The sequence below is a fragment of the Battus philenor genome, unplaced genomic scaffold (genome assembly GCF_028537555.1).
Source record: "Battus philenor isolate CCGP_79_NKW_IND1 unplaced genomic scaffold, ilBatPhil1.0.hap1 SCAF_10, whole genome shotgun sequence".
In the NCBI taxonomy this organism is placed as follows: Eukaryota; Metazoa; Arthropoda; class Insecta; order Lepidoptera; family Papilionidae; genus Battus; species Battus philenor.
The window spans coordinates 9,250,621-9,263,505 of record NW_027181662.1 but is presented as its reverse complement, the minus strand read 5'-3'; the positions used below and the strand labels follow the sequence as shown (position 1 = coordinate 9,263,505).

General features: G+C 30.6%; 2 protein-coding genes across 2 annotated transcripts; both read right to left on the bottom strand.

The window, feature by feature from the left end:
• Positions 1–3,511: 3,511 nt before the first annotated feature.
• LOC137925089 (prostaglandin E synthase 3 homolog) lies at positions 3,512–4,391 on the bottom strand. Its single transcript, XM_068768492.1, has one exon. It carries the CDS (start codon positions 4,260–4,262, stop codon positions 3,768–3,770), a length of 495 nt encoding a protein of 164 aa, XP_068624593.1. The 5' UTR covers positions 4,263–4,391; the 3' UTR covers positions 3,512–3,767.
• Positions 4,392–6,293: 1,902 nt separating this feature from the next.
• On the bottom strand, positions 6,294–12,016 carry trus (programmed cell death 2 like trus). Its single transcript, XM_068768342.1, has 8 exons — positions 11,872–12,016; positions 11,609–11,775; positions 11,304–11,495; positions 9,743–9,852; positions 9,430–9,554; positions 8,239–8,389; positions 7,201–7,345; positions 6,294–6,803 (listed from the first exon to the last, which is right to left on the bottom strand). The coding sequence occupies exons 1-8, from the start codon at positions 11,977–11,979 to the stop codon at positions 6,515–6,517; spliced, it is 1,287 nt and encodes a 428-aa protein (XP_068624443.1). The 5' UTR covers positions 11,980–12,016; the 3' UTR covers positions 6,294–6,514.
• Between the last annotated feature and the right edge of the window lie 869 nt (positions 12,017–12,885).

Sequence of the window (12,885 nt, the reverse complement as noted above, 5' to 3'; positions counted from 1 at the left end):
GGCTAAGTTGTCTTAACTTTTTTTTCGGACTTCGTGTTGTAATTATCTCCACGGCTTACCGGCCATAGGAAAAATCCCACAGAATAAATAATGTTTTAATATTAAAGCGTGCGAATATTAATGGTTTCATTAAAAAACGATATTTTAAAACCTAGAAATAAAAACGTTCTTTAATATTTTTGAATCAAGAACGGCGCAGAGTTTGCAGTAAAATGATGTGCATAATGTTTGTCTATCTAGACGTCCGAACGCATCGTCGAATCCTGGCCGTCTTTGAGAGAAGCCTGATACAGCGATAAGACGGAAGGCACACCTTTAGGCTTACATAGCAAATCAAGGAGCACGATTGATTCGGTGATTATCTGTGTACGATTGGACGCCAAGTAACGGTATCCTGCTTTTACTATGGTGGGGCAGCGTAGAATTTCGCCTCGGACACGCTAGAACATGTTGCAATCGAAATAGGATCCTGGTGATCGCTGTCGGATAAAACTTCCTTGCCAGCAGTCGAATTGGCGATGCTGGGCGGGTAAACGTCCATGAGTTCAAGAAGTTGCAGCCGAACGGGATCGTTATGAGTCAGATCCCGCTCGAAAACGACACTATTAACAAAAAGGCACACCACGTGACGGCTATTCTGAAATTTGTGTTTTCCTACCACAAACGCGGCCTTCGTAGTCAGGTATTTAGGATAGGCGCCCGGGAGTTGAGTTTCAGACTATTCAGATAGACGATGGTTTTCGGTGTTACTATCTTGAGAGTACAAGGGTTACGGTGCATAAAGCATACCTCGATAGGAGCTATCAATTTTAAAAACTCCAGAGGTATGGCAGTGCGTTTCGAACATGGTTACCGCGGCCCCTCACCGGCGCTTGACGACCAGAGATTTAAGTGTGTGGGAATATCTGCCCTGTATGTTTGCAAATCTGAATACAGAGGAATCGATTTCACCTCAATGAATGAAAAAAAAATATTTTTGATTTTACAGCTTTATCTAAGAATGTCTTTACAATCTGTTGGCAGCAATTGATTACCGTGGAAATGTTGTCGTCGGTGTCGACGCAAATAGACTTTAATTCAGTTGGTAACGAGTGCAATATCAATTGCATTTGTACAAGCAATCATTGAACTTTGTATTCTCATCAAATAACTGTATAAACTGTAATGAAGGTCGTCTACCACTAACTATCCTATTTTAGCTTAGCTTACTTGAGCCAATTTTCCATACAAATGCCTCCAATGCAATCTACATTAGCTAAGGGACGTATAATAAGCCAATCCTTCGATCTTAATTGAAAATGGCATGAACTAATTTTAATATGTAATCATTAAACTAAGCGCCTCTTATCCCTTTACCTTCTTCCTCTGGCACCGGTAGCTAATATCATTTGAACGTGTTTGAAAAACCAATACCAATACATATTTTTTGTATAAAAAAAATAATATAGAAAAAAAGGACCACAAAACTATTTTCAGAAAGAAAGCTCAATTGAATCAAAGACAGTTTTTTGACTGAATATTTTGTCTGTTTATAAAAATAAACAGTACTATTTTAAGTTCTATTTAACTTTTTAATAATTACACCACCATTATCTAAATTAAGGTTTTATTTTGTTATTTAAGATCTGTTCCTATAAAGACTATAATCATGTAAATGCTTATGCTATTTTATTCTTCTATCATGACAGATTAACTAACATTTTAGCACTAACTGGCTATCATTAATTTTATTCTAAGCTTATCTTTTGGTGGACAGACAGCATATTTTAAGTTAGGCTTATATTATATCGGCTTAAATATGGCAACAAAACATGAAAGTGTTTCATGGTTCTTATTTTTTTGGAATACATTGCCTAGAGGTATACAGGATTAAACAAATCTGTAACACAGTGTCCTTTCTGGAAATTAAAAATAATGTTTTTGGTAAAGGAGATGTTAATGTAATCTATAATTTTAGAGCTGGAGAGACAGAAAAATTTTGTATACAAAATGTTACAATGATGCATAGTCAATATATATAAGATAATCTGGTCTATGTGGATAAGAGTACCAATAAATATGAGAAAAATAGTTATGTACAGGTTAGCAGTAGAAAGAAAGATACTTTTTATACACTTGATAAAATTAGTGACTTTAGTCAACTACATTATGATTCTGAGTGATAGCTTGTGAATAAGTTGCTCTGGTAAATAATGTAACAGCAATTACAACAAAAAACCTGTGAGGAACACTCCTTACCCTCAGTACCCTCTGTAAGTTCATGGATGTCTATAGGAAAGCTTAATCTGATTCTAATTTTTATCAAATTAGGCTCTTCTGGTATTCTTATGGATAAAAATGCTTGGATTTTTCCATGAGTTTGGCTACTTTGAATAAGTTAAATTATTCTCACCATACAGAATACACATTGCACATGGAGCAGCTGCTATAATTCAACTAACTTACTTCTATCCAGTTATTCAGAAGCATAATTGACCATTAAAAGTTCAGATATATCATAGTGTAAAGATATAAATATGGGCATTTCCATTTGTCATTTCAGGCTATAATTAATGAAAGCAGCTAGAGGAAAAGACACTTGTGTAGACCACTGCAGTGTAGATATTGTTATAGCAGGCAAGTCCATATACCATAAGACATTCAAAAGTGTACATTTACCGTAATGTAATTACCAAATAAATACCCAAAATACAAATATACCTTTTATAAAAAATGTTTTCATCACCAATCACCAGTTTGCCTTTTTCAAAATAATTCTTAATAATTTGGTAGAATAATTTTAGTAAACAAAATATTATAAATGCGCTTGAGACATTACAATTATTTACTTTCAGATTATCAAGTTGAAAAACACACTTTTTGACAAGAATGTTGTCATACTAATTCTGAAGAATGTATGGATATGTTGAACATATATGGAAGTAACTGTTAACCTTGTTCAGGTTCAACCATTAGGAACAAAATTAATAAAAAATACTAAATAATTAATTTACTTAACTAAGTTTTACCTGCAAGATTTTTATTAAAAAGACATTATCGTCCGGTTTTAAACTAACACCATAAACAACATTAAAAATCTGAAGAATGGATTTAGTTCATAACAACAATATTCATTGCAATTGAGATTGAGTGTTCTGGTTTCAAGTTATCAAATATATCCCAAAACTTCTGTGCAAAATTGCTAGCAGCAACAACTATGATTTTTAATATCTTTGGGACTATATTATTACACAAGACATTCTTTAGCAATGTAAAAAAAACGTAACCACTTTTTACTGTGTTACACAAGCAATATTAAAAGAAAATTTTGTCTTTGTCAACAAAATATGCAACAATTTTCACTTATTTTGAGTAAGGGAAAAATATTTTTCATTCTTAAATATTTGAATTAAATATATTGCTTAGGAATTTTACAGTTTCTATCACTGATGAAGTTAATGTACAAATAAAAAGTGTATTTAAATTTAAACTAAAACTTATTATAACCCACACATTAAAACAAAACTACAAATGTGTTCTATGTGATGCTTTATTTAAAATTGAACAAGTAGACATTACTCAATAACCTTAAACAGCAACATGTTTCGAATACGATATTTTGAGTTTACCAATCAAATCATAACAGTAGTAAGCAAATAAACATGTGCTGTAGACACTACAAAGGTTAACTAAGATAAAAAATATTTTTTATGGTTTTATATTGTAACTGTAAAGACCTCAATATACACACTGTACTGCAAAATAAGGCACTAGTGCTACGAATAATTTTATTCTAGATCTGGCAAATTCTCGTCGTCGGAATCACTCTCCAAATCATCGAATGACGGTTTCTTACCACCGGCATCTTTGTCCCCCATATTTTGCCATAAATCCATAAAATCCGAATAATTTTGGCCCTCTTCTTCTGGTTCTTCATTGTCTTCATCACACCATTTGTTAAAATCTATTTTTAAATAATGTGGTTTCTTTTTATCATTTGTTAGTGATGGCCAGAAACCACTCGACGTTTTTTCTTTACGTAGGGCCATTTCTATACATCGGCCTTTATTTACAAAGTTGCTTTTTTCTGGTATTACTGCATCGTGTAAAGGTATGGTCACCTCATATATTTTATTGTCTCGCACATTTATACCTTTGAAAAAGACCGAGCTTTTTTCTATTTTAATATCAGGATCTTTAGTTTCGATATCAAATGTGAGAAAAACATCTTCTCTTTTTTGCGCCCACAAAACCGGCGGAGGACATAAAACGTCGTTGGTCATGATGGTTTAAGCGTAGTTATATTTTAATAAAAACAGTTGGAAGAGCAATGAATTGCTTGAGATTACTTAGTTTTCACGGTATCAGTTTAACTCTTGACCACACTTACTAGACTATTCGCAAATTCATTTAAGGTTACCAGTATGCCTTGGTAATTTTCCAATGTACATAACCTAAATTAGGTTTGTAAAATTAGTAAAATTTTAATTTTAAAATAATTTACATTCCAAAAATTATATATGCCATTTATAAATACAATAATATTATTTGGGTCTCATAAAAAATCTGATAATATTTTATAGTTGTCAATAGACTAAAAAAATAGTGGTAAACATTTTATGATAAATAAATAGAAAGTATTTAATGTTAAATGATATACCTATAAATGTTTATAAAATTTTACGCAGATAAAACACAAGAATTTACAATCAATCACACAATGGTAAACGCAGATAATAGATTATCAAAAAAATTCTGTCTTTAAAAGTGTAATGAATCTTTTGTGAAATGAGGTAAAAGGAAGCAGTTTACAAATCTTTATTACATATATTATTGGAAAAAATTTCAGCTGATCCCAAATAATATAAACGTTACGATTTAAACAAGTAGTCGAACATGTAATTCAAGTTTATTACAGCAGATATGTTTCAATATATCAATATGGTAGTGTGTTGTTAGTACGGAGAAAGAAAGCCGATGTTATGGCGACATGTTCAGTTTCACATCTAAGTCCTTTTTCAATAATGAGTAGTGCATCTACTAGAGACAGGTCAGATGGTTCAGGACATTTTAAATATGCGACAACTTTCTAGGTGCTACTTTCATTTACAATAAACGAATGTAATTTCATGAAAAGAGAGAGCTATTTTAAGCCATCATGTACTTAATCTATTTTAGTTTTAATCTTCAACTACACTAAAAGTGTAAAAACAGGTCCAATGCTTTTAGTTTTTTTCTTTAGTACATTTAGATAATATTTAATGTACAATACAATAATAAAACTGGGTTTGGTTTCTGGGAAATAAACAACGGGATTGAGAATTTTTTAATATAGTTGGTTTTATATATTTCTACAAATAATTAATAATTAAACTACAAGTATTATTAAAATAACAGTGCAATGAGCAGCAAAGATAATATATTGAACTCTTATTATTGGTACACGAAAAAAGTATTAGGAATTTGGTTTAAAACTTCTATTCTATTATTTTAAAATTATGTCAGTAGGTGTAATATGTACCTAGGAATATTTTAAGAGCTTTGATTAAAAATCACAATTATAATTTTTAAAACACTCCTTATTAACATTGTATCCTACTATAATGAGATTACTGACGTAATGTAATAATAACATATTTTTAGTTGTATATGGCATAAAACAATGGTAAACAATTCTATGTAATTAATTTCTATATGCTATGAGCTGTTGACTTTGTATTGCTAAAAGTTGTTTGCCTTGTCGCGTTTCAAAAGAAAAATAAATTGTTTTAGACTTTATATTAAATGCAAAATCTATAAGATTTTGGTGATGGCAGCTGTTAATCGGTGATATAAATTTGCTGCGTGAACTATCAAACGCGCGAAGTTCAAAACGAACTATGGGTAGTTTTATCAGTAATTATATTTTCTGAAATAAGAATATATACAATAAGGAATCAGATCCTTTATTGTATATATCCTATAGTGTTAGGTACTCATTAAAAAATTGAATGAATAGACACATTCATTTTCAAGTTATAACATGACTAAAAAACAAAACAAATTTATTTCTATACATATAGATTACAATGTTAATACAACTGCTAAATATTAATTTTCCATCTGTTACATTTGGCAAATAGTTTGCCAAAATTTATACACATTCTATTTCATTTTAATAAGGATATACTAAATCAGAAAATGTCTTCAATAGATACTTAAACACTAAAATAAAACTATAGATAGAATACAGACTGACTGTAAATGTCGATAAAACTGACTAGACACAAAGCATTCTTTAACATTTTCTTATTATGTCATGCTAAGTATAATACATGATAGAAAAATTACTTAATAATTATAAAACAAACGTAACATAACAAACTTTTGAACAAAAAACAACTAGCGTAAAATAGTAATTCCTAAAACACTAAATGCTTAATAATGGACGACACAAACTTTATTATGTAGGACGTTATGTGAATAATAACTGATATTCAAGGCATAGCATTTCCATGACATTATGTAGCAGAAGGCTAACATGAAAGTTCATTGTTCAAACTATTTCTGGTTGGAAGACAACAGTTTCACTGACAACAGTGTCTGTGTTTTGCCAACAACTTTGAGAGCAAGTAAATATCAGAACAGAAAGAAAATGTAAATGTGATAAAGAGATATTATTTGGTAATATTTTCAACGTGTCGCCTAGCTCCGGAACAAGCTGTAGTTCGCAAATAAGTCTGGATCCACAACGGTTACAAACATTCGGCATGCTTGGAGATTCTGGTGTGCCTGAGTTAACTGGCAAAGGGGCGCCAAGAAGTGGAGGCTCCTCCCGAGTATATCTAAAATTAAAAGATTTATGAACTACTACATAAACAGTCAATATTAGCTTTGTACAAAATATATTATAGAAATAAAGGGGTAATTTTTGTTATTTTCCATTCACTGTTACAGCTTATATGTTATGTAATGAGTACAAAAACAGTTAAAAAGACTAGTTTTTGTATAAAACCAGAATTTTTATTAGAAAAAACATACATTGTTACCTTCATTCAAGAATGACAACCTATTTTTAAAGAATATTCGAATTTTGCTAATACGCTTTACTATCGTGGCTATTATGGTATATCACCCCATAGATATCTTTCAGAGAGGCATATGTCTTGCAGTGGGCGTCTATGGGCTGAAACGACTAAGATTCGATTTTTAAAAATCAAATTAAAATCATTAAAAATGTACCGGAGTATCTGTCCCGGATTATTCCTTAAGCGGGTAATAAATGCGTGGAAAAGTCTATCGCCATGAAGAGGAGTTGCCTCTTCATATATCTCTTCATCTAAGCCTCCGCCACCCGCTTTATCTGCTGCCCCTCCAATCTCTATATCTGTAAGAGTTTTAGTCACATTATCTAAATGTAAATGTTACTTTATCATTGTACATCACTTTATACTGTGATATCTTATACTAAATTAACACAGGAGTTCAGTTAGCATATAGTAAAATTGGTATAAAGAAAACTTGTTACACATATATTTCGTGGTAACTCGACATAATAAAATCGTAACACCGCATGTTTTCTTATACCATGAATTGATGTACAGTTAACTTGATCATAAATCATTAACACACAGTGTACACAATTTTAAGACAATATAGTAGGTGATCCGTAATTTTAATAAATTATAGCGACATTGGAAATCAAATAAAAATGCTGCACTCCTAACTGCCTTGTGCAAAGTAACCTGTTACGTTATAATTAATAATAATAACTCATTTGTTAATTCCCATAATATTCGATTTATAATAAAACTAACAGCTTAACAAAATACTCTATATTGACAAACAGCCTGCCTCACGGTGAATGTAGGCGGCAATAGGAAAGCCTAAAGAATAGAAATTATAAATAAATATAAAAATTTAAAACCATCTTTTTAATAACTATGATATAATAGTTACTTGATGATTTAAATAAAATTTTCAGTGTTTCACATGCTCAGGAACAAATTATCAATATTTTTGTGATAGTATTTTAAGCTTACCAATAGCTTATATTGGATAAATTCTTTGGTGACGTGGCGACTATTTACGATGAAGATCATGACGCTTTAATTAAAAATTGTATTATTTTTGCACCAATGTAACTACATTTTTATTAGTCATTGACAAATGCAGGGAAAACACCTTATGAATAAATTAGTGGAACATAAAAAAACCCTCCATTGTTTTAGTTTAGGAAAGATCTTGTTTTTAATACATAAGTAAATTTCAGAAACTTACCATTCTCATTTTTATATTTGTTAAGTAATTCAGTTACACGGTCATCAACACAGGTTTTTTTGTACTCTTCCTCTACATAGATGTATTTAGGGACAAATTGTAGAGGTGCCCACACTAGTCTATTTCTTAAATCAATTGGTAGCTCTGCTGTCTGAAAATATAAATGTCAATTGCAAATAAACATATTATTAATACATTTTTTATGAGAAATGTAAGACTACCAATTTATAGTAATCATTAGAAACCATATTTTTTTATTTATTAATATACACTGTATTGTACACCCTAGATAGTAACTAAAAAAAGAATCAATTTATATAGCGGTACAAGAGGTGGTCTCATATTTCGAGGTGAACTCTACCAGACATCCTCTGGATGTAGATGGAAGACAAGAAGGAGAGGGCAGTTTAGGGTATACACACACACACACATATATATTTGTGTGTATATGTGTAAAAGGTATTACATAAATATGAATAAATAACGAATGCTACACAGTATCCCACTTTAGAGGCCAAGTAAGTGCCCTTTTACTTCCTTTTTAATACACTTAGCAAATACATATTTAACTTAAATTTTGGAAACTATAATTTTAATAATACATGTTTAATAAAATTAGAATTCTACAGAGATGTTTTCATAGCTTGGTTACAATATTAAGATAACATTTATTTTTATTATTATTTAGTTGGAAATTTGACTGAATTTTTACCACAATTCTGAAAGTATAATGAAATATTTTAATGAAAGTTATAAACCTATCAGAACATTATCTCTTTGTGAAAAGTTAATTACGGCAAAAGATTATATTTTGAGAATTCATTATAACATATTGTTATAAAATCTTGCTAATTACAAGAAATGTACCGGTTGATACTTATACCAATGATTTGTAAATAACTAAATCAACAATGTATTTGTAAAAGAAATATTAATTAAAATTGCTTTATATAAGGAGTCTCTGAAATATTTTATAAAAATGGCAAGCTTTTTGAGCATGAATTGAGGTAACTCGGCAAGTGTGCTTATGACAGGAGATCTTTTCTTTTGGATTAAGCGAGTGCCTGAGAGGGTCGATCTTCCGTCCAGCCAGTAAGTATAGCAGGACTGAGAAGGACTTGGGTGTGGTTTATATATATGGCCATGACCGAATATTAAATTAGTAATGTATATTATTACAAGTGTACACACTTGATGTAGTAATGCTTCTATATCATTAGAAGGACCAGTTGGCGTCTCTGCTATTACTAGACCAGGCTCATCTCCTCCCTCTAGTTCAGCAGCAGCTTCTGGGCCACAGTTTGCACCAACAGCACCTGAAATATTAAAAGCTACGGTGGGACATGGGCTATATCATTTAGATAAATTCTGATTAAAACATGTGAAACTTAAAATGTTTTTATCACCTGCGCTGAACTTAAAAAGTTATGGCAGTGTTTAAAATTCACAGTAACAACCTTTTATGGAGTCTTATCAAAATTTAAAAATTGGGTATTTTTATTACCTTGTGGGGACATATTGGCATTATGGGCATCAAACACTTGTAAATTTCCCAATGCTTGTTCTACGGTTTCCAATTCATAGGAATTACTTTCATCATCTTCATCAGAGTTCCTGTATCAAAATATTGAATTAAATATAAATGCGCACAAATTAAAAAAAAAAAAATTAGGTTTATAGTTAGATATTGAATTGCAGAAGAGTAATACTTATAGAAAGGTTGACTGGGTTTGCTTTGATAATGCTTCACAAAACTTAAACTAGCTGAATTTCTTGTGATTATAACCAACGTTCTAAATACAACACTACATATTTTATGGAGCAAACAATAATTTTAAAAGATATTGTTCATTGAAGTAAACAATAAAAATACAATCTTTCTTACACATCTATAATTATGTTATAGATCAATGCAAGATCAAGTGATACTACTGTCCCTTAAAGGTTGTGATAAATTTCCACACATTGTTGAAATATGCAAGTAAGGTGGTACAGTACATTTTCAATAGAAACAAAACTTGATCTCAATAATAAGGTCCAGTAAGACTGAGGGTAAAAGTTATATAAACTGAAAAAATAGATTAAGATTTAAATTATATGAGAACTCATAAGTTATAAAATAAGGTTTTAGAAATAAAATGTTCCTGTGTTTTATATACAAGAACAAAATATAAAATACAAACAATAGAACAAGTAAAACATACTGTTATTTTTCAGAAAATGTGGTGTAGGATGAGAGACAAAGAGAGCAAGAAATGTTTTGAGAGTAAAAAAAGAAAGATCAATATCTTCGCCAGAAAGGAATGGTGAAAGGTTTGTTTTATATGAAAGAGGAAAAGAATGATAAAAATGAAAATAGAAAAATTATTTCTGTACCAAGTCTCTATTACATATAAGACAGGAGCAAGACACTCTTAAAAAGGGTCAAAAGAAAATCTATGTTACATAATGTTTTTAGGACAGTTGTTGCTTTTTTTGTGATGTTTAGTCACTGTTGTCATATGAGCATTTACAGATTCTACATATTTAAGGAGTATTACGCAAAAGCTAGCTAAAATTGGATTTGAGGCAGAAATCAATGCTTAATAGTAATGTTTACAGCTTAGTCATAAGTGTTAAGGTAGATATTTCTGCTACATTACCAATGGTGTGATGGGCACTGGTTACTTTCAAAATTAGAGGTTTATTCAAATGGAACAATTGTTTTCAGTAATGCTTTATTTTATGATAGGATGAACATCCAAAGCCTATCTACATCTTACTTGGTCCATCCAATATTGGCTAATAATAAGCCATACCAAAGTTTTAATGAGAAATACAATCAGTCTCAATTGTCCAAGCAATGCTTTAACAAATGGTAAAAATATTTCATTCCATTTTAGTTTGATTGGAAATGAAAAATGTTTTAAAATGTCTAGACAATATAAAAACTAAAATAAGGGTAATAGGAATTCCAAGATATCTATTTTATAATTAATAAGAATTCTTATTAATAAATGTTCATGGAAATTCCAAGATAATAACACATAAGAGCCAATGATCATAATTTGAAGTTACTGACTCACCTCATACAACTGTTAGCTGGATCATTGTCTATGTTCATTACATTACCATTTGTAGTATCACCATTATCATTTTCATCCCACTCATCTGATCCCTTACACCATGTCATGTTGGTATTGGAGCTGGGCATTGTGACAGTAGTATTCTGTTTGGTGGTACCCATATCTTGAATTTGACTTCGGACACATGACCAGCTTAAGTGAAAAAAAAAACAAACTTACATTTCATGCAATAAAACCGTATATATTGTTTTCTCATTATTATGCTATGTTTTTGTTAGCAAAGTGGGATATTTAATTAATATTACCTTTCCGATTGAATCCAACAGTTTGGATTAATACATGCAAACACATACAGTGTTCTGTGATAGGCGGAATTTTCCAGTGGTGCATAGCACTGTACCACTAACATTCGGTGTAATCCGCACAAGGGGCATTTTGAAACAAATTTAAAATTGTCCAGCGGTGGCCAGTTCTAAAATAAAATTGTAATTAAGCTAATTGTCTAATATTTCTGATTGTCGTATACCTGTGTGTAGTGTTAAATGCTTTATTCATAACTGTAACTTACGGGAAAACCGCCTATTTTATTCACTGTATAATTTAATAGCATCTGATTTTTTTCTCCTATACTTTCTTCTTCATATCCTAAATATACTTTTCCTCTCAATTTTGCCATTTCACACTATCAAAACTGATTTTGTGTATACTACCAGGAAAATATTTCTATTCACTTTTTATCAATATTGATATTCTTAATGGTATGGTGACAATGACAGTTCGTTTTGACGTTAAAACAGAAACCAACTTTAGACTGATTCTCAATAAACAAAAAAAAGTTAATTCTTCTTTAATAGACACACCTAATACACTGAGAAGTAGTAATTATTAATATTCGGTAAAATAAAAATACTTATATTCATTTCTTTTTGCCCCGAGACATTTATTTATTTATTATAGTTCTCTTTTATTAATATAGTATACTTGTCGTCGATAAGCTTTCTTTTACTACTTCTCTAAAATTATTATCTTGTTATCTATTGATTTTACAAAAATTATAAAATAAACTGAGAATTGTTTTTCTTCCTTAACCCGTAAATTGTACTAAATCGATTCCAATTGTTTGTATGATACATAACCAGTTTGTTCTAACAACAATAGTAAAAAAATTGATTGTAAGGGATTATAAATTTTGCTCCGGAAAATTTACTTTATAATGAGTGCCCCACAACACTCGTTCATTTCTGTCTGGGGCTTATAACTTTGTGATATAATACATATAGGGAAGGTGCCCTTTTATAATTATTTAATCGTTAATTTAATAATAAAGCTTCTAAGGCCTTATAATTTGATTAGCTACGACTCGTTTTAGATAAAAAAACAATGATGATTACTTCTGACTACATATGTGATGGTGATTTTAGATGTTACAGTAGTTTTCCCAAAATACAATCCCCTCCGAGTCCCAGTCCTACAAGAGATAAGTTACGTAAAGCTGACGGCAAAGTACCTTTCGTGCAAAAAAGGTAAGATAGTTTCTCGGTGAAACAAAATAAAACTTGCAATACCTGTAAATTAAAAACGA

Bases quoted from the DNA above. Each gene is read 5' to 3' on its own strand.
- LOC137925089 (XM_068768492.1), bottom strand. From the start codon at position 4,262: ATGACCAACGACGTTTTATGTCCTCCGCCGGTTTTGTGGGCGCAAAAA.
- trus (XM_068768342.1), bottom strand. From the start codon at position 11,979: ATGGCAAAATTGAGAGGAAAAGTATATTTAGGATATGAAGAAGAAAGT. The intron at 9,555-9,742 runs GTAATAAAAATA...TTAATATTTCAG, and splicing joins TGCCAATATGTCCCCACAAG to GTGCTGTTGGTGCAAACTGT. The intron at 8,390-9,429 runs GTGTGTACACTT...TTATATTTTCAG, and splicing joins TAGAAGCATTACTACATCAA to ACAGCAGAGCTACCAATTGA.